Source organism: Narcine bancroftii, chromosome 1, assembly GCF_036971445.1.
Source record: "Narcine bancroftii isolate sNarBan1 chromosome 1, sNarBan1.hap1, whole genome shotgun sequence".
Taxonomy (NCBI): domain Eukaryota; kingdom Metazoa; phylum Chordata; class Chondrichthyes; order Torpediniformes; family Narcinidae; genus Narcine; species Narcine bancroftii.
This window is the reverse complement of record NC_091469.1, coordinates 4,081,279-4,100,706: the sequence shown is the minus strand read 5'-3', so window position 1 is coordinate 4,100,706 and position 19,428 is coordinate 4,081,279. Positions and strand designations below refer to the sequence as shown.

The window sequence follows — 19,428 nt, the reverse complement described above, 5'->3', positions numbered from 1 at the left end:
CATTAAATATGATGTTTTCCTATTTGATTCTACATACAGAGTATTATTTGGTGATGAATAAGAAAAAATGAAGGTGCAAGATCACCTCTGTCCTCATCTACCAGTCATGAAAGCAAAGGAATAGATGCAGTATGTAGGGATGCAAATGTTTTGCTGGTCTTCATTGCAAGAAGATATCTTCCAGCTGTAGCCTTTGTGAGACCCCCATCTAGAATTTTGTATCTAGATTTTTTTTAAGATGAGGATGTTCTTGTCATGAAAGGTGTGTTACAAATGATATTTAGACTGTTTTCCTGGGATAACAGTATTTTTCATGTTGGAGTGATTAGGACTATATTCACTAATGTGTCGAAGAATGAGAGGAATCTCATAGAACCAAATGACATGCCAACAGGATTAGAAAGGATATGGAATCAAAATCAGGAAAAACAGCTTGAACCTGTGGAATTCTCCATAATAGAGGAAACCAAGTCTAAATATAGTCATGAAGGAAACAGTTATTTATTAATGTCAGTGATATAGGGAGAAGGTGGGAACAAGATTATAAAGTAGATGGTCAGCCAAGATTGTACTGGATGGTAGAGCTGTCATGGAGTGAATGGCCAACTTTCACAACTATGTTTCCATGAAAGTTAAAACTTTAGAATGTAAAGGTTTTTTGTTTCTCAATACCTTAAATGTTTAAAGAAACATTGTTTTATAGAGGGATAACCTTGAGAATTTACTTTATTTTCTTATTCCTACAGGATCAGTGTTGATTTGTGACCTTGGGCAGAGTTTTCTTTGTCCATCCATTTCTATTGAGCAGTGTGCAGACAGCAAACCAGTTTACTGCCTGGCTTTTAATCCAAAACAACTACAGCTTCTTGCAGCTGGTAATGCAGAAGGAAGTGTTAAAATCTGGCAGCTGAGTGCTGAACTGATGAAGCAAGGACCAAGAGAGATGACTCTGCTCGAGCAACTTGCCAATGAAGTAGCAGATTGACTGACTAAAGGCCCAGTGAGATGGGCTGGGGAATATTTTCCCCACCTCTTTAGCACTTCCAGGTTGTACCTGAACTTGTTCAGTAAATCTTCTTACAAAACTTAAAATTTTAATATTCGTCTGTTGTAATGTTTGACACTAGTTGGTACCTTTTTTTTTAGTGTGGATATAAAGTACAGGTACACGATCCTTTATCCAGACTTCTAAAATCCGGAAGTGGGGAGAGAGGCAGCCGGGCGACTGGAAGGGGGTGGAAACGGCAGCACAATTCAGATGGGCTTTCCGAAATCCGGAACGCACTGTCCCCCAAGGGTTCTGGATAAAGGATTGTGTACCTGTACTTAAGAACAGGAATTGTTTAAAAAAAATTGTAACCATGAAACACCTGGCCAGCTGTTTTGAACTGTGTGTTGCTATCCAACATTGTGGAGGGGCAGAGGATTCACTTATACCAGGGATGGGCAACCTTTTAAAATTCACATTATATCTTAAGTAATCACTATGCCATAGGTGCTCAGATATTAGTAAGTGATTGCTTAAGGTGGTATATGGGTAGGGGGAGAAAAGCTTGAGAAAATTTGTCAGTGGCCCATTTCCTTTGGAGTTATGAAACCGTACACATAACAAGTCACTTAGGTACAATTAAAATAGTGGTTTTCAAACATTTTCTTTCCACTCACATACCACTAAGTAATCCCTTACTAATCACAGAGCACCTATGGGATAGGGAATACTTAAAGTGGTACATGAGTGGAAAGAAAAAGGTTGAGAACACTGCCCTAAACTGATTGGGTTCTCTTTGGCTGCATGTATGGCTGGTGAGAAAAGAATCCAAGGTCTTTTACAGGGAAGATGTTTGTTATTGAGAGTGTAGATCAGGGGAGTCACAATCCTTAAATATCCAAGTATTTTTTAAGAGTGAAGTAAAACCTATTTTCTTGAGAATAACTGTCTGTATTTGTCCCTGTACCCCAAGAAAAAATATTCCACAGTAACTACTGGTGGGAAAAATAACACTAAGTAGATTAATGATATTTGGTGTCAATTCAAACATGTTGCTTAGTGCAATGATTCAGCTCTCCTCTGTGCTGGGCTCCTTTTGTCTAATCAAGAAATTGGTTGAAGTGGTAAAAACTTGACAGATTTATAAACTGGACTTGAACAAAAATACTTTATATAAAAAAAAATCCAAATGACATTTCAGTTTATTAAGTGACAATTGCAAAGAATTTTTTTAAAATTGAATTCTAATTTCCTTGCATTTCAAGATGTGAATCTGTATGATACTGCTGCTTAGTATTTATCCAACTTCATGCCATTGCAATGGAACAATTGACAAGTTATTACTACAAAAATTGCCAGATTTTTGAGTTGTTTTTGGGCAAGTTCAATGCCTTCTCTCCAGTCAATGTCTCTGGGCTAGACTAGTCAGTTTGGCTTTGTCAGGCAGATCAAAGCTTGCTCTTGTCCAATCACTGAATTATTCTTTGATCAGTTATTTCAGGGACTGGAGTCCTTATGACCTTATAATGGAAGGTCATAGAGCATAGGAGCTTTGATATCCTGGTATTGAGTTGATTCATCGTAAACAACCCCATCACTCTTTGTGGACGGTATGGTTTCAACTCACAGCTGTTTGCCAGATGCTCTGAGTTCCACAGCCAAACAGGGGGAATTGGTGAGCAAGTATTCAGTTATCTTGCACTGATCTTGTTTGTATATTCAAGATTCTGTTATTGTCATGTAAATCACCTTGTCTGTTGAAATACCTTTAAATGCAGTGACCTTGCTGGTCCAAAAACTGTTAACAAATGCTGCTTTACATGGACTAGCAGTGGGACTAGTACTACTTCATTGAGTTAATGCAGCTAATCGCTCCTGAAGTTGCAGATTTCACCCTCCTGCAGGCACTTTTCTCCACTGTTTCAGGAAATACAAGATTATTTCTAACAGTTGTTTCACTATTTTGCCAAGCTGAAGGAAAATTGTATTCAACTAAACACAAGTGCATTTTGGAGAAGTAATGTCCTGCACAGAAAGAGAAATCAGTGAATGTACTAGACTGAAATTTCTGAGACATTTGATGCCACAAACATTTACTGTAGAACAATGCTTAAGGTTACAAACTTAAACAATTACATTAATGTAAAAATATAAACCATAGTTGTACGCCAGGGATGAAAACTCCAGTCGAGTATTGTAACAATGAAATTATTTTCAGTAATTGAATAACATAACCAGTTCTTAGTTTGAATCAGTAAATGTTTAATGTTTTCAGAACACTGAAGTAGAGTATACAGTTTTTAAAAAAATCTAAGCAAAGCACAAGCAAACAGATTAATCAAAGTTGTGCCCACACAATTTAAAGGTGCATGGAAATTAGGCAGGGTCATGCAGAGCAATTATCATCTTAGATTTTGGGAGTTTAGTTCACAAACAATGATCGTGTGAATTCCACATAGTCGAAGGCTGAAGGAATCTCTCTGCCTTTGCTATCTGTATACGGTTTCATGTGCGAGAGGCAGTAATCAGCCTGCTCCCTAGACAAGTTCTGGAAAGAAAGCACAACATTTGTTAAGTTTGTGGAAGGTGTAATAAGTTTGTTTACTTAATCTAGTAAAATTTTTGGTCAATGTTTTATTTTCTTGTTTAGAAAGGGAAGCAAGGACAACCCTGGACCTTAAAGACTGGTGAGTCTTGTATCAGTGGAACAGAATTTATGTTCACTTAGAAAGTTGATAATGATTATAAGTCAGCATGGTTTGGTGAGGAGAGATGTGTCTCAGATCTATGTTTTGAAGAGGTCACTATGAAAATTAATGAAGTATGGGTTATGTGGAGTTCAGTAAGGATGATCCACAAGGTAAAAGCACAAGGGTCCCTTTAGACTGGATCCAAAATTTGCTGGGTGCTAAGGAAAGCAGAGCCTAGTGGTAGGTAGGTAGGTAGTTAATGTTTCTTTAACTGGAAATTTGCAACAAGTGGCATATGCAGGGATTGGTGCTGGGACTTTTGTCAAACAACAGGTTCTGATAATCAAGTTTACTAATGACAAAATTGGTAGAATTGTTGAGAGTGAGGATGGTTACCCAAAAATACAATAGAAACATGATCAGCTGAAAATGTGGGAGGGCAATGAATAACTGAGGAGAACACTTTGGAACCAGACCATACATATATCCATTAATGTTCAGATAGTTATGGAAAAAGACAGGACTGGTCTAGATCCCTCAAGGTTGTTGCGCAAGTGCTTAAAAATATGGTGTGCTGGCATTCATTAGGGTAATGAGTTCGAGACGTGAGGTGATGTGGCAGCTCCATAAGACCTTGGAGTACTGCATTCAATTCTAGTTGCGTCATAGCAGGAAGGATGTAGATACTTTACCAGGATGCTGCCTGGCTTTTCTCTTTGGAGCAATGAAGGACGAGATGACTTAATAGAGGAATATAATGTGGGGCTGAGGGTGGGCAGCAAATACCAGAGGACATCTGTTTAAGGTAAATGGAATAAAATTTAAATGATTTCAGGTGTTTTTTTTAAAGTAGTGGGTGCCTGGAATACATTGCTGGGGTAATGGTGGAGGTTGATACAATAGGGACATTCAAAAGGCACTTGGATATGCACATGATGTAAGAAAAATAAAAGGCTAAAGGGCATGAGGTAGAGAAAGATTAGATTGTTGTAGAATAGGTTTACAGAGATTAACACAATATTGTGGACTTTTGTCCTCAATTGAAAGGCAAATTTTGATGGCATTGACTGGAGTGTCAAGTAAGTTTGAGGGTTTTGAGAGAGTCTGGGTAAATTCAGGGAAACTGATTCCTGGCAACTTGATGAGCAGTGATATTGAGGATTTGGTCAAGAAAAAGGAAGCTCATATCAGTTATATACTGTTTAAAAACAAGATTATCCTTTTTAGTATTCAAAATGCAGAAGTTCACTTAAAAATTAGTGGTTTGAGATGGCTCTAGCAGTAATGTGAAAGACATTATCTTAAAGGCCAAAGAGTAAGCAAAGCAAGAATAGAGTTTAAAGATTAACAAAGACATCTTTGTGTGGAGCCACAGGATGGGAAGATTTTCTATGGGGAGGCTAGATAACTCGGAAGTAAACCATGATGGTTTGAAAAGATTATTGTATGCCAGGTAATGATGGGAAGAAATTGCAGAATCCCTGGCAGATATTTGCATTAAACACAGGTGGGTAAAATGCTGGGAGATGGCTAATGTGTCTTTATTTGGAAAAAGGCTGTAAGGATAATCCAGGGAATCACATGCTAGTAAGCTTAATGTTAGTATGCAAGTTACTGGAGAAGATTCTCAGAGACAGGATCCACCTACATTTGGAAAGGCAAGGATTAATAAGGGATAGTTAGCCTGGCTTTCTGTGTAGGTGTCTCACAAATTTGTTTTTTTTTAAAAAAGGTTATCAATAAAATCAATGGCAGGGCGCTACAGGGAGTTCAGCAAGTCCTTGGACTAGGTCCTACTGGGTATGCAGATTTATACAGATACTAAGTTCAGAATTAGCTTGTCAGTGGTAGTAGCAGATAACCTTCACTGTCCACTGTTAAATTACTTTGATGTTATCTAAGAGAACAGGATCAACATCAACTGGAAAGTGGGCCAAGGAAATGGCAGATGGAATTTAATTCAGCTAAGTGCGATGTATGGTATTGGATTGCAGTAGATTAAACCAGGGTAGGATTTGCACACTGAATTGAAAACAAGCCGAGTCTCATGGGGAGTGGTGTTGAGCAAAGAGACTTGAGGGTACAAGTTTAATACATAAAAATGCTGGAGAAACTCAGGTCGCACAGCATTCTTTATGGCAAAAATAAATAAAATTTCTGTCCTGAACTCTTCATCAAGGTGTAAGAAAAAAGCAGGTGGGCACCTGAATAAAACTGTAGGGCCAGAGCGAGGAGCACAGGCTAACTTTCACCCTGACCTCAAAACACAGTTTAATGGACTGAGTGGTGACCTTGAAGGTTTTTAAAATTGAGCGGCACAGGTTTTATTTTCTCCAAGAGACTATTCTAAAAAGTAGAGAGTACAATTTAAGATGGGAAGAGGATGGAATTTAAAGGAGATCTGAGAGGCAAGTTTTCCCTCAGAGGGTGCTAGTTTTCTGGGAAACTGCCAGATAAAATTACAACATTTACAAAGTATTTAGACATGTTAAAGTAAAACTCTGTTTCTGGCACCTTTGGGATAGATGCCAGATACACAAATTTCCTGGTTGCTCGAGATTGCATGATTGGCAAACTAACCGGGTGGGGGGGGGGGGGAGGGTGGGGGGGGGGGGGGTGGGGGTGGGGGCAATTTTAAACTTTGTATTTTTTACCTTCTTATTTTGTGCTGATTGCTCGAATTCTGGATAACAGGGATTTTGCTGTACTTAGATAGGAAAGGAGAAGATGAATCTGGGCTAATGCAGGTTGATTTAAAGAGTATAGATGAATTGTATAAAACAAGCTCTATGACTGATCACACACACAATGTATCGATGCTGCAGTACCTGATACAATTCTTCACGTGTTACAAACGGTTTTCCTTCTGAGCTGAGGGCACGGAAAGCACTCTCAATTTCCTCACTAGACTTAACATTCTCTGTCTCTCTACTGATCATAAAGGCCATGTATTCCTGTAGTGAAACATATCCATCTCTGCAAACAAGATGAAGGAAATGTCAAAATGCATACAAGGAAAATAAAATTCTACTTTAAAGATTTCTATTTAAAATTTTAACTTTACTGAACATTTAATGTGCAGTTAGAGAAATGGTCACTGTGTATAATGGAAGAGAATAATGCATTTTCAAGTACTGTAGTTTGCAGACTTCCTACTGGAGTACAACTCTCAACATACAGAATGTCTCCATCACCACCTATCTCTCTCTGATGACTACCACATGGGGCCAAAAATCACACATTGATCTGAACAGCAAGCATTGACCATCTGTTCTACAGTGAGATGCATTGGAAGCAGAGCACAAAAGTTCCATGTAGTTTTGTCTTTCTGCCAGTGACTGGGGCATAATAGACAGACGATTTTACATTTTGCATGGCTCAAATAGACATTGGGTTTTCTGCAGCCTTGACAAATTAGTCAAGTCTTGATTCTAAAATGTTAATGTAATAAAATCTTAAATGATCTCCAGTGCCAATCTGCTAACAGTACTCACCGGTTGGGGTCAACAACATTCAGTATAGCTTCAAACTCAGAGTCCGGTTCTCCTTCTTCTACCATCGGCAAATCATAACCCAGGGAGCGCAAGCATGATTTAAACTCCTGGTGATTCAGGCGTCCTGATTTATCCTTGTCAAAATGCCTTGGGGAGAAAAGTTAAAATGATAATGTCAGCACAATGACTGCATATCTTAAAATAAACACCTAAATCCACCCACACTTACTTGAACATCATGCTGAATTCTTTAAGAGCCTCCTCTGTCACACCAGTAGTATTCCTATAAACAGAGAAAAAGCAATTATAGTTTTCATAACAAATATACATTTCAACTCATGGTAAAAGTGCAATCCATTTCCTTCATGCCACTGCTACACATTTATTTTTCTCATTCATTTTCTCTCAAAATCCTTTTCTGCTTCCATCGTTGTCATCGGCAGCAAGGTCTAAATCAGGGGTGAGCAACCTTTTAATTTAGACATACATCACGGTAACAAGTCCGTGCTGCCCAATTAACCTAAACCCTGGTATGCACTTGTGGGCCAAAATGGCCTGTTATCGTGCTGTACGTCTAATTTAAAAATTAAAAGGTTGTCCACCCCTGGTCTAAATCAATATTCAGTATATCAAAATTCCTCAGCCCCTCCTGTGTATATTCTCTCGTCTAAAATCCTACATTTGGCTTTTATACAAGGGAACAGTTTTCCTTTGCCTGGATTGTCAAAGCCAGGCATCTATCAGATCTTAAGTTACTTCAAAGAACAATCACTTTACAATTAAAATTCTTCTTCCTTGCTGCCTAATTGGTAAATGTACTCTGCACATTTTCAAGGATTTACACATTCTTGCTTACCTGGCCTGTATTTGTTGTTCTAAGTTGTGTTGCATTCGCATGCCCAGTTGATCCAATTGGTCCCACTGCTGTGCCAACCCCACAGTGCTGTGTTCAGTATACTTATTATCCAAGATCAATGCTTCCTCCATTGCTGCCCCAAGATCCTCAATTTTTTTCAATTGACTTCTCATTGCCCGAATCTCCTGATGTTTTCTCTGGATGAAAAGGTATCATAGTCAAGGAGCAGGGTCACGACCTTCCAGGTTCTATTTTCCCAACAATTTTAAAAAAATACTACTGGTTGCTCTTCTCTATATTCACAAAAGACCATTAATGGCATTCCAAATACAAACCACAAAAACTACAGAAAATAATATCATTGTAAAGCTGCACATGTCTCTTTAGGCAAACAGTCCTTTCAATGTAGAAACATTGTCCTATTTAAAGCATTTTATACTTTGGGTCAGGTAATAATCCTTTATGCAAGTCTCAGTTATCACTCTAAACTGAAGCCTGGATGGTGGACTGTAATTCAACCTCCTAAGTTATTATCTCAGGAAAGGTGCCATGGTTATTAACCAGAATAATACCAGAAATGACAGTCCAGTTGGATATATCCATTAAGAACCTGGGTTTGCTGGGAGGAGTCACGTGATGGAGTAGTGGCCGGACGGTGAACTCCAGCCCTCTCCAGAAAAGTCGGAAAAAACAAAGGAAAACACAAAGGCACAAAAATTAAAATTAAAGTAAAGCGAGCATAAAGGTGGAAAGAAGATGGCAACGAAAAAAGAAAAATCGAAACCAACGGTAAGAAGAGAGGAAGAGAAGACAACGGAAGAAGAAGGAGAAGGCCTTACCTGTTCGAAGAGGCCCGCGGTGGAGAGAGAAACCCGCTCCCTCAGGTCGGTAGAAAGTGGACTACAAAAATGGCTCGCTGAGCCGAGTAAAAGTGCGCAACCGCGCATGAAAAAAAACACACCGACGGGAGGGGTGACCAGCTGGGGAGTCGATCTCCACAGCCGGCAATGACAGCTGCAGAACAGCTGCAGCAAGAGGAGAACATAGAAGACAACGAAAACAAGAAAGAAGAGAAGAAAAGGACAAAAAAGAAACAACAGATGGCCAACCCAGAGGAAGAGGAAGAGTACAGTGAAATAGAAGAAGAAGGGAAAGGCAACACAGGATATACTTTCTCTTATTAAAGAATACATGGAGTCATTTAAAGAATGGCAAGCGCAAGAATTTAGTGATTTAAGAAGAAGAATAAACAATACAGAAGAGAAAATGAATAAAATAGATATGACCTTATCAGAAATGGGAAAAAGAATGGACAAGGTGGAAGAACGAGAAGCAGCAGTAGAAATGGAGGTAGAGGACTTAAAAAAGAAATTAGAGGAATCTAATAAAAAAGTTAAGGAGACACAAGAACTGTTAGCTCAGAAAATAGATATAATGGAAAATTATAACAGAAGAAATAACATAAAGATAGTGGGCCTTAAGGAAGATGAAGAAGGCAAGAATATGAGAGAGTTTATAAAAGATTGGATCCCTAGGATCCTAGGATGTCCAGAACTACAGCAAGAAATGGAAATAGAAAGGGCACATAGAGCATTGGCCTTTAAACCACAATCACAACAAAAGCCAAGATCTGTTTTAGTAAAATTCCTAAGATATACTACAAGAGAAAAGGTACTGGAGAAAACAATGGAAAAAGTAAGAGAGGGCAATAAGCCACTGGAGTACAAAGGGCAAAAAATCTTCATTTATCCAGATATAAGTTTTGAACTCCTGAAGAAGAGAAAGGAATTCAATACAGCAAAGGCAATTTTATGGAAGAAAGGGTATAAATTTATACTAAAGCATCCAGCGGTATTGAAAATATTTATTCCAGGACAGCAAAACAGACTATTCTCGGATCCAGAGGAAGCACGAAAATTTGCAGAACAATTACAAAATAGACTGAGAGATGAAGACGTGTAACGAGAGTACAAAAGACTGCGAACTAAAAAGACACATAAGTTTTGAACTCCTGAAGAAGAGGAAGGAGTTCAATACACTGAAAACGATCTTATGGAAAAAAATTATTCTCGGATCCAGAGGAAGCAAGGAAATTTGCAGAACAACTACAAAACAAACAGAGAGATGAAGACATGTAATAAGAGTAAAAATGACCATGATTTATATGTATGTGGGTAAAGAGGTATATGTGTATATATGTATAATGTGCATACATGAATGTATCCGTATTTAGAGGAAAATATAGATAGTATAGACAAGAATTAATAAGGGAAGGAAATGGAATAGAGGGAATAAGGAGGGAATTAAAAGAGTGACCTTTGTTACATATGAAAAGTGAAATCTTTTCTGGGGGGGGGCTGGGGGGGGAGGAGTTACGGTCACTGCAAAATCAGCTGACGCTTGCGAGTGAATTCGCAAATCCAAATGGAGAGGGGAGATGTGGTTGTCCGACAAGGGATAAAGGACAACTCAGGAGGGGAAGGGGGGATTGGGGCTAAAGAAGTTTTAAATAGGAGAATAAGGAAAATGTTTGATGTTTTAGGAATGTTGTCTTATAAAGGGTTCAAAACAAGAAAACAGAAATGGATAAGAAGGAAAGGTAATGATGGAGAAACGGAAAGGGAATATAAACAAAGTATAAAATGGCTACGTTGAACTATATGACTTTAAATATTAATGGAATACATAACCAAATTAAAAGGAAGAAACTGCTAAATTTACTGAAAAAAGAAAAAATTGATATAGCATTTGTACAAGAAACACAATTTAACTGAATTGGAGCACAAGAAATTAAAGAGAGATTGGGTAGGACATGTAACAGCAGCATCGTATAATTCAAAAGCAAGAGGAGTAGCTATATTAATTAGTAAAAATGTGCCATTTAAAATAGAAGAGGAAATAATAGATCCAGCAGGGAGATATGTAATGATAAAATGTCAGATATATTCGGAGTTTTGGAATCTACTCAATGTATATTCACCTAACGAAGAAGATCAAAAGTTTATGCAAGATATCTTTTTGAAGATAGCAGATACGCAGGGCAACATATTAATAGGAGGGGATTTCAACCTGAATTTGGATTCAAATATGGACAAAACTGGGAAAAAAATTAACAGAAAGAACAAAGTAACCAAATTTATAATTAAATCGATGGAAGAAATGCAACTTTTGGATATATGGAGGAAACAACACCCAAAGGAAAAGGAATATTCATATTACTCGGCTAGACATAAAACATACTCAAGAATAGACCTATTTTTGTTATCAGCTCGTATGCAAGATAGAGCAAAAAAAACAGAATATAAAGCTAGAATACTATCACCCTTAATATTGACAGTAAAGTTAGAGGACATCCCTCCAAGAATGTATAGATGGAGATTAAACCCCATGTTACTTAAAAGGCAGGATTTTAGAGAATTTATTGAAAAACAAATTAAAATGTATTTTGAAATAAATACGAAATCAGTGAAAGATAAGTTTATACTATGGGATGCAATGAAAGCATTCATTAGAGGGCAAATAATAAGTTATGTAACCAAGATGAAGAAGGACTATAATCAGGAAACAGAGCAGTTGGAAAGGGAAATAGTAAATATAGAAAAAGAATTAGCAATGAAGGAAGATACAACTAAAAGAAGAGAATTGGCGGATAAAAAAATAAAATATGAAACACTACAAACATATAAGGTGGAGAAGAATATAATGAAGACAAAACAGAAATATTATGAACTAGGTGAAAAAATGCACAAATTCCTAGCATGGCAGCTTAAGACAGAGCAAACTAAGAAAATGGTATTGGCATCAAGGAAAAAAGACAAACAAATTACATATAATAAGAACCTGGGTTTGCTCTGATATTAAATTGGTGATGGCCCGATCGACACATGTGGATAGAGCAAGAAGAAAGAAACATTTTCTTCTGACAGGCAACCAATTGGTTGGTTTAAAAAAAAAGGGGAGACAGATGAGAAATTGCTTTACTCAAGTAGTTTTAAATTTCTGATAGGCATTATTTAAAAGAGAAATTGGACAGATTTGAGAGGTTCGAGTGAAAAGCATAACAAAAACAAGCAGTTGTGTGATGAGCCACTGAAACTAACACAGAAGAGTATTGTTCCTGCTCAGTAAAGATATTGACTTTGATCTCTATCTCAATTTCCTTCCCTATCCTTAAAAACATCTCAAAATTGTTAATTTACTTAAGTAACTTGTGTGAAAGCATTATAGTTTAATGACTAATCCAATAAAATATTTTCCAATTTGACCTCCATCTTTCTCCTTATATTACTGATATTAAAAGAGGGGTTTTACCAGTCAAACCTTTGAGAGAATGAAGCTCACCCCACCTTGGTTGCCTCCAGCTGTGATTCCAGTGTTCCCGATTCCTCCACCATGCAGGACCTGATATGCAAGTTGAATATAATTACAGAATGATCTAACGGAAACATCTACATTATTCAAATATGCCGCCTTTTTAAATGAAAATTGGGAATTTTCATGGTCTTCGGGCATATTGTTTTCAGTTTAAAATAAGTGCTCTCCAGGAAACAAATATTGTTTAAAACAGAACTGCACAAGCTATAATGTAAGGTACAAGGTCCATAAACTTTCAGAATTTGAAATTGATCAAAATGACCATCTTTTAAATATCTCAGAATTTAAAATCACCACCCATAGGGCTGCAAAATTTTAGAAAAAAAGTAAATCTTGATTCTAATCCTGTAATTTAGGATAGGAAATACTCTTCTACTTGAAGTATAAAATCTCTATCCTCTCACAAGTTGGATGCTCACAATGCAATGTACAGATTTATGGCAGCTCACTGCATAGAAATTACCATTTAGTCTTTTTAATGCAAAATCAAAATTCACTCCTGTTCAACAAAGCAACATTTAGGCAGAGTGTTGTGACAATACTCAGCCTTTTAAACATGAAAACTGGAGAAGCTGAATTCATGAACACATTACTTATTACAACATGCAAGGAGGGTATTCAGCCTTCCAAGTTCATACCAACTAACAGAACAGTAATCCCAGGCCATTCCCCTGTAGATGCAAAACTTGTTCTCACATATGGCCAAAAGAACATGGTGAATGGTTACAGTCAAATTGGAAATCCTTTCTTTAATCACTTATCTAAACTAAAGGATATTTTACAGTAGCATAACAACCTATTAGCGTATCTTTGGGATGTGAGGATCCCAAAGCATTCAAAAGAAACTATTATAATCAAAAAATGTGCCAACTCCACATATGTTGGAACTGAGGATCAAACTTGTGGAGCGAAATCGAGCAACAATAGTTGAGGTAAAGGGTTGAGAGCATGTCCAGAAATTAATGGGGTGGTGACAGAGAAAAGAGAAAAATTTTGTTCTAAGTCACCCTCTTCAATCTGCAGCAATGTGGGATTTGCAACTCAATGTTTTTCTCCAAACTAATAACGAAAATAAACAGGAATAATTAGATAATTTTTCATCTCTTCAATGACTAAAAGGAAGAAGCAACTGAAATCTTCAGAGACAAGTAGAATGACCCCATTACACAGTTAGACTTTTTATTAAAATAATAGAAGCCTGTCTCCATTTGGTACTGTTCCCAATCTTCTCAGCCATGCACTTAACAAACAAGTGAAAATGATCAGTAAGTCTTTGGCAACATGTCCCAATAGATGGAGCACAAAGAACAATAGAAGCCAAGGAGATTATTGCTTCAAATCACAGAAGATACATTAGGTGAGGCAGCAAATAAAATGTATGTAATTGGTTTTTTAAAAATGGCATATCAGTAAGTATTGCAGGCACCTGTATATTAATTCACTAATTAACTTTGAAGTATAAAACAGGCTTCATAGCTGCATAGCTCAATCAGCTTCGCAAATTGTTTATTCAAATTTAAATTAAGATCCAGCTGAAATGTTAACAACCTGGCAATTAAGGCCCCTGTACACCAACAGAAGGTTAATTTTGTGATGAGAAAGACCTGGTTTATTTTGCAAAAAGAAATTCTGATTAACTGCTCTGTTTTTGGTGTATATCTTGCTTTAGCTGAATTTACATTGATATTTAAACATGCGACTCCCCATAGCAGCTGACTAAATATTTATTGTTATTAAAATTATCAACTTTTCAAATTAGTTGCATTGATGATATGCCACATTGCTTTTTCAGTCACCAAAGCAAGGACATTATGAGTTAAAAACATCAAATGAGAGCCACCAAATAATCTAAAAATAGGTAAAATGTTCCTGTCTCATCCACCCATCATGAAGGCATTCCTTCAAACACTCGACTCTTTCATGATTCAAACTTTCATTTTGTCAATGAAGGAGCTTTTAAATTATCTATTACAAAATCTGTCCCTGGGTCGAACTCATGTCAGCAGTCTGGGATGACAAAACCTTCAACCAAACTAGTCTCATGGAGTATGAGACACACAAGTTGGCTGTACAAATCCCATCTGGTCTCTTGAAAGTTTTTTTAAAATTTCCCATAAGATTCTGCAAGCAGCTGAAAATTCATAAACCATAAGGAAACTCTTTGACAATGGTGGCAGAAAATAGTTCACAAACTGGGCTTGGCACCTATAAGGAGGTGCTGTGAGATTGGGTTAAAAAATTTGAAAACTGAAACCTGCCAGGTTTTATGCTCCCAATTGGAAAGAATTGTTCTGGTTTGTCAAAAAAAATCATCTTGAGGATAATAAGTGGTTGGAAACAATTGTATCATCACCATCCACAAATAAACATTAAAAATCTTTTGTTTACAAATACACCCAATTGCCATGTAATATGTCAGCAAGATGACAACTATGTTGACCATTGGTAACATAGCCAGGAATCACTGTTGTGAGGCAAGGAGTGAAATTAAAAAATGTCCACACTAAATCTCTGACACAGACCCTGAGGACAATAATCGCACCTTAAACAAAAGGCAACTGGAATGCACCATCATTGTTAGCTCTAGTCATGATGCTAGCAGGGGCATCATTAAAGCCCCAAGAAGACTTGTCATCCAGAGAAATAACAAAAGCCGACAGCTTATAGCAGTGATGTTAGTATTGGAGAAAAATCCCATTCAGATGGCAAGTAGGCAAGTGCGTTACAAACAACACAGAAAATGAGGAAGAAAGAAAAACCTTCCAGTCAGATCATCCCCAACTTCATACTGATAGACATGAATGACACGACGATATGCTATGCTAATAGGAAAAAAGACAAGATTGGAAAAAAACACAAATAAAATGAGTTCAGAACTGAAATGCCACGTTGAAATACAACTTCTTCCATGCTAATGTTAAAAACTCAAAGCCTCTGATTTAGAATTGTAATCTCAGATTAAGGGTAGTTGAATAGTAAGGTAGGTCTACATCCAACTGCTTTAATGATTACATTTATGAAATAAACAATATTTTTGTATCTCTCTGCAGTGACTTAAGCCTGTCTTAGATAGAGTACTTTCACTCGTCATTCTGGCACTGTTCCCGTTTCAGCAAATTTAAAATCATTGCTCACAAATTCCTTCACCTATTCACCTCCCAAAATGCTACAACCTACATAACATACTTTTTATCTGAAGACTTGAGGATCTCATGTTGCAGATCTCTTCCACCTTCAAAAGTCTTTTCAAACCTATCGACCAACTCTAGCTTTCAGTTTCTTTCAAATTTAGAGATACAACACATGCTGCCCGAATATACCTTATGTGACCAATTAACCCTGTACATCTTTGGAACGTGAGAGGAAACCCACACAGACACTGGAGAACATTCAAACTCCTTAAGGACAGCACTGAATTCAGACCCAGGTCAATGGCACCATAAGCTTATTAAGGGTTTTTATTACAAGTTCTGTTAAATGTAAACATTTTTGTGCTCAAAATTATAATTATTTAGCAAGGGCATCAAAAGTAGGAGAATGGGGCCAAAAGGAAAAATATTTCAGCCATGAACTGAATGGTCAAGCAGACTCGAAAGGTTGAGTGGCCTAATTCTGCTCCGTATTTCTAGTCTCATGGAATATGCAGTATTTGTTTAATACATGCTACCCCAATTTCAACTCTTTTTATATAGGTTTAAAATGGTGCAGCTTTAAAGTTGCCGAGCTGACTGCACATTGAGCGATGTTCTTACACAAATCAAGGATTTCACCGAGAACATGATGTGTGGACTTTCAAAGGGGTCAGCAGACTTTGGGAATGCCCCAGACAATTTAAGCTAACCTTCAACCTCAAACATACCATGATCAGTCAGCATCAGATTTCAATTTTTACACAGGGATTCCACTGATATTTTGCAACATGCAAGACTGATGGCAATCATTTCACATCAATGTGAAAAATAAAGAGTTGTCCATTATTGAGTTAAATAACAATGCAAATGAAAGATTAACCTGAAAAATTAACTCTGTTTATTTTGCTGCAATAGTTTCTGGTTTCTAAATAACAGATTATATTCTTGTAAAAACTTGAATTTTATTTTTAATTGTGCATGGAAAGAGCATGTTCACCTCAAAGAAAAAATTACTCTTCTCTCATTTTGTCTTCAATAAAAAAGAATTGTAAATGGTGGAAAAGACCTGATACCCAATCTCCACATACAGATCCCATTTTCTGACATTAAGTGAAATCACTTATACCAATAGATTTTGACTTTTTAAAAAATTTATGACCATCTCCTACCACTAAACAAAAGAAAGAAAATAAAAAGATGGCAACAAGCAAGAGGCACGCAAGATCATAGTGAAGTACAAAACAAAAAGCGATATTAACCCATCCAGTAGGTATGTCCTGTAGACAGCATCCAAGTATCAGGCAGCAGGAGAGAAGAAGAAATTCCAGGATGGGCAAGAAGAGGAGAGAACAACAAAATTCATTAATCAGCATTAAATTCCAAATATTTCATCAATTAATAATCATTAGTTACCACTACTTAAAGAAATAGCTGCTTTATATAAATAGAAGAGATCAATATTTTGAAAGACGAAGAAACTTTCAACAAAGGATTGATTGCAGCATTCAAGAATGAATTAAATGCTTACGTCGCTGAAGTAAAATGGAGGGAAATAGGTTTACAGCAGAAAGCTCCAGGTGGAGCTAACACAGTCACAAGAATGAAGGACTGCACGGATTCTGCACAAAACTACTAATTCTTCAGGATCATGAAAATCTAGCAGCTATTTTACCAGGAATGTTTGAGCAAAAGAAAATTTAAAATAATAATTGAAATTTACACCAGGAGATTCATTAAATCACACATATAATGCATTTACCATTATGACAGGAAGGCACCCAGTGTAATTCCTGACAAGATAAATCAGAGTCCACCAACCAATGGTATTGTCCTGTAATCAGGTTCATCAAGTAAAAGTGGGACAAATTCAGCCAAGGTTCCTTCTGCCAAGTGCAACCCACTTTAAGGGGGCACCAGAGCTACTATCAGAGCAGTGAGAGGATCAGATTCCAGTCCTGTGCCCTGCTGCCCCTTTTTCTACTGGGTAATTTTATACCTAAGGGAGTGAAGGTTCATCCTCTCAAAGCTACTTCAGTGTTATTAGAACTTCATCGCTCCTCACTCAACATGCATACCTGAAAAAATCTATTCAACAGTTTCAACATTTTAAAATAACTTTCAGTGTTAACAGCTTTTTGGACAGAGAGAGTGCTAGATTCTCATGCTCCAATAAGAAATTAATGCCTTTTTGGCCTAGTCACTACGCCAAAGGCTATATTCAAAGGAATAAAAAACTTGATGTATGCAATTGTCCTAATAAATTAACTCTCCACTCTCTCATGTTTGGACAATGAACAATCACCAATCCACTATACAATTTGATCTGCTTTAATTTGTACAATGCCAACACGGGCACCTTACCTAGTTTCCTGAAGCCATTGGTGGAAAGTGTTTGCGTGTTGTGCAAATTCCTGACGTAATTTATCATTTTCTTCTTGGCGTCTCTGTTCTTTCTGTAATTCCATCTCCCTTTCCTGTTAAGTGACAATAAAATTGCTTTAGTTCTACAACAAAGACAAATTTCATTAAACTTGTACAAAGTCAAGATGATCCAACAGCTAAAAGGTATACCATTCCAACTGTTTTAAAGAAAATCCCTCAATACCCCCAACCAAAAAAAAAAGATATTTCAGACAGATAATTCCACAAAAATGCTTTTAACAAATAGCAGCACTTTGGAAGGAATAAAAACAGATTAGAACATCAGCAAATAATCAGATTTAATTGAATTACAGATGTGATGGATAGTATTGACAGCTATTGGATTCTAATAATAATTTTGTGCCAACTATCTGACACAATCCAACCAATTCCTTATCTAGAAAGATAAAGCATTACTACTAAAACTAGCAACAGGAATGTTAATGTCTTGAGACTCATTTATGAAAAGATAGTTCTGCACACAAGTTTTTAAGACAATGTGGTATTCTGGCACAAGCTCATACTTACCAACCTATGGTGCTTCAATGAGGTCTTAACAATACAGACTACATTCTTGGAAGGTTCAAAAACTATGGTCAGCACACCAACTGTTCAGATTGTAGAACTGCCATGAATACCCTCACCTCCACCACCATCATTTAACCTTCCTATGTCCCCAAAGAGCATTTTGCATCCTTCACAGTTTATTTCCCCACCTTGTAAAATAGAATCCTGGGACACACTAATGATGTGAAAACTACTTTGAAATGATCCACTGCTTGCTAGATTGATGTTGCCAACATCTCCCCCCCCCCCCCCCCCCCCCCCCCCACCCCACAGAGAATCTAAACGGGATGAGTCTCAGATAAGGTAGATTTTTTGAGAGTGAGACAGAAAAATTTCTTCACTCAAATGGGTCTTCATCTTCAAAATTTTTGCTCCACCAAAATCTTCTCAGTTGTTCAGTATATTCAAGTCCATTTGTTTTTGTTTACTAAGAAAATCCAAGAATAGAAATGGGGCACATTTTTATTAATTAGCAAGCCGGTTCAAAATATCCTAATAACCCTTTTTGCCCTATTTCTTAATCTTATTTCATCCCTTATATTTTAAAGAAAAACTGCACCTACTTTTATGATTTTCTGTAAGTTTCTCCACGTCTCCTCCAATGCTTCCATGGTGAACCAAGTGTAGGGATTAGAAAACATCCGATAACTCTTGATCTGATGATCAAGCTCAGCCAGCTGGTTAAAGTCGGTCTGAGCTGAGCTCAAAGATGAACGGAAAGCCTCATGAGCCTCCCGCAAGGCTTTTATCTCTTCCAGTGAGTTGCATCGCACAGGATCTGTGAGGTCTTCTTCTGCATTCTCAAACCAACTGTTAAAGGCTGAAGCTTTTTTAGCAAAGGTCAAGAAGAGATCTTCAAGCTGTAGGAATTAAACAAGATCCAGGACTGTCAGTAGACAATCCTTTT

General features: G+C 37.1%; 2 protein-coding genes across 14 annotated transcripts in view; one reads left to right on the top strand and one right to left on the bottom strand.

The window, feature by feature from the left end:
• The window catches only part of dync2i2 (dynein 2 intermediate chain 2), a 69,850-nt gene extending 66,915 nt beyond the window's left edge, over positions 1–2,935 (top strand). For both annotated transcript variants that reach the window (XM_069919004.1, XM_069918995.1), the window contains one exon: positions 747–2,935. In XM_069919004.1, the coding sequence (XP_069775105.1) occupies positions 747–985 (239 nt within the window). In that variant the 3' untranslated portion in view covers positions 986–2,935. The remainder of the gene's footprint in view (positions 1–746) is intronic.
• A 291-nt stretch (positions 2,936–3,226) lies between these two features.
• Positions 3,227–19,428, bottom strand: part of sptan1 (spectrin alpha, non-erythrocytic 1) — a 288,463-nt gene continuing 272,261 nt past the window's right edge. For 11 of the 12 annotated variants that reach the window (XM_069918885.1, XM_069918901.1, XM_069918916.1 and 8 more), the window contains 9 exons: positions 19,085–19,381; positions 17,895–18,007; positions 16,793–16,810; positions 12,375–12,429; positions 8,029–8,225; positions 7,402–7,455; positions 7,173–7,319; positions 6,507–6,654; positions 3,227–3,536 (listed from right to left, as the gene is read on the bottom strand). In XM_069918885.1, the coding sequence (XP_069774986.1) occupies positions 3,411–3,536; positions 6,507–6,654; positions 7,173–7,319; positions 7,402–7,455; positions 8,029–8,225; positions 12,375–12,429; positions 16,793–16,810; positions 17,895–18,007; positions 19,085–19,381 (1,155 nt within the window). In that variant the 3' untranslated portion in view covers positions 3,227–3,410. The remainder of the gene's footprint in view (positions 3,537–6,506; positions 6,655–7,172; positions 7,320–7,401; positions 7,456–8,028; positions 8,226–12,374; positions 12,430–16,792; positions 16,811–17,894; positions 18,008–19,084; positions 19,382–19,428) is intronic. The other variant, XM_069918909.1, reaches the window with a different exon arrangement.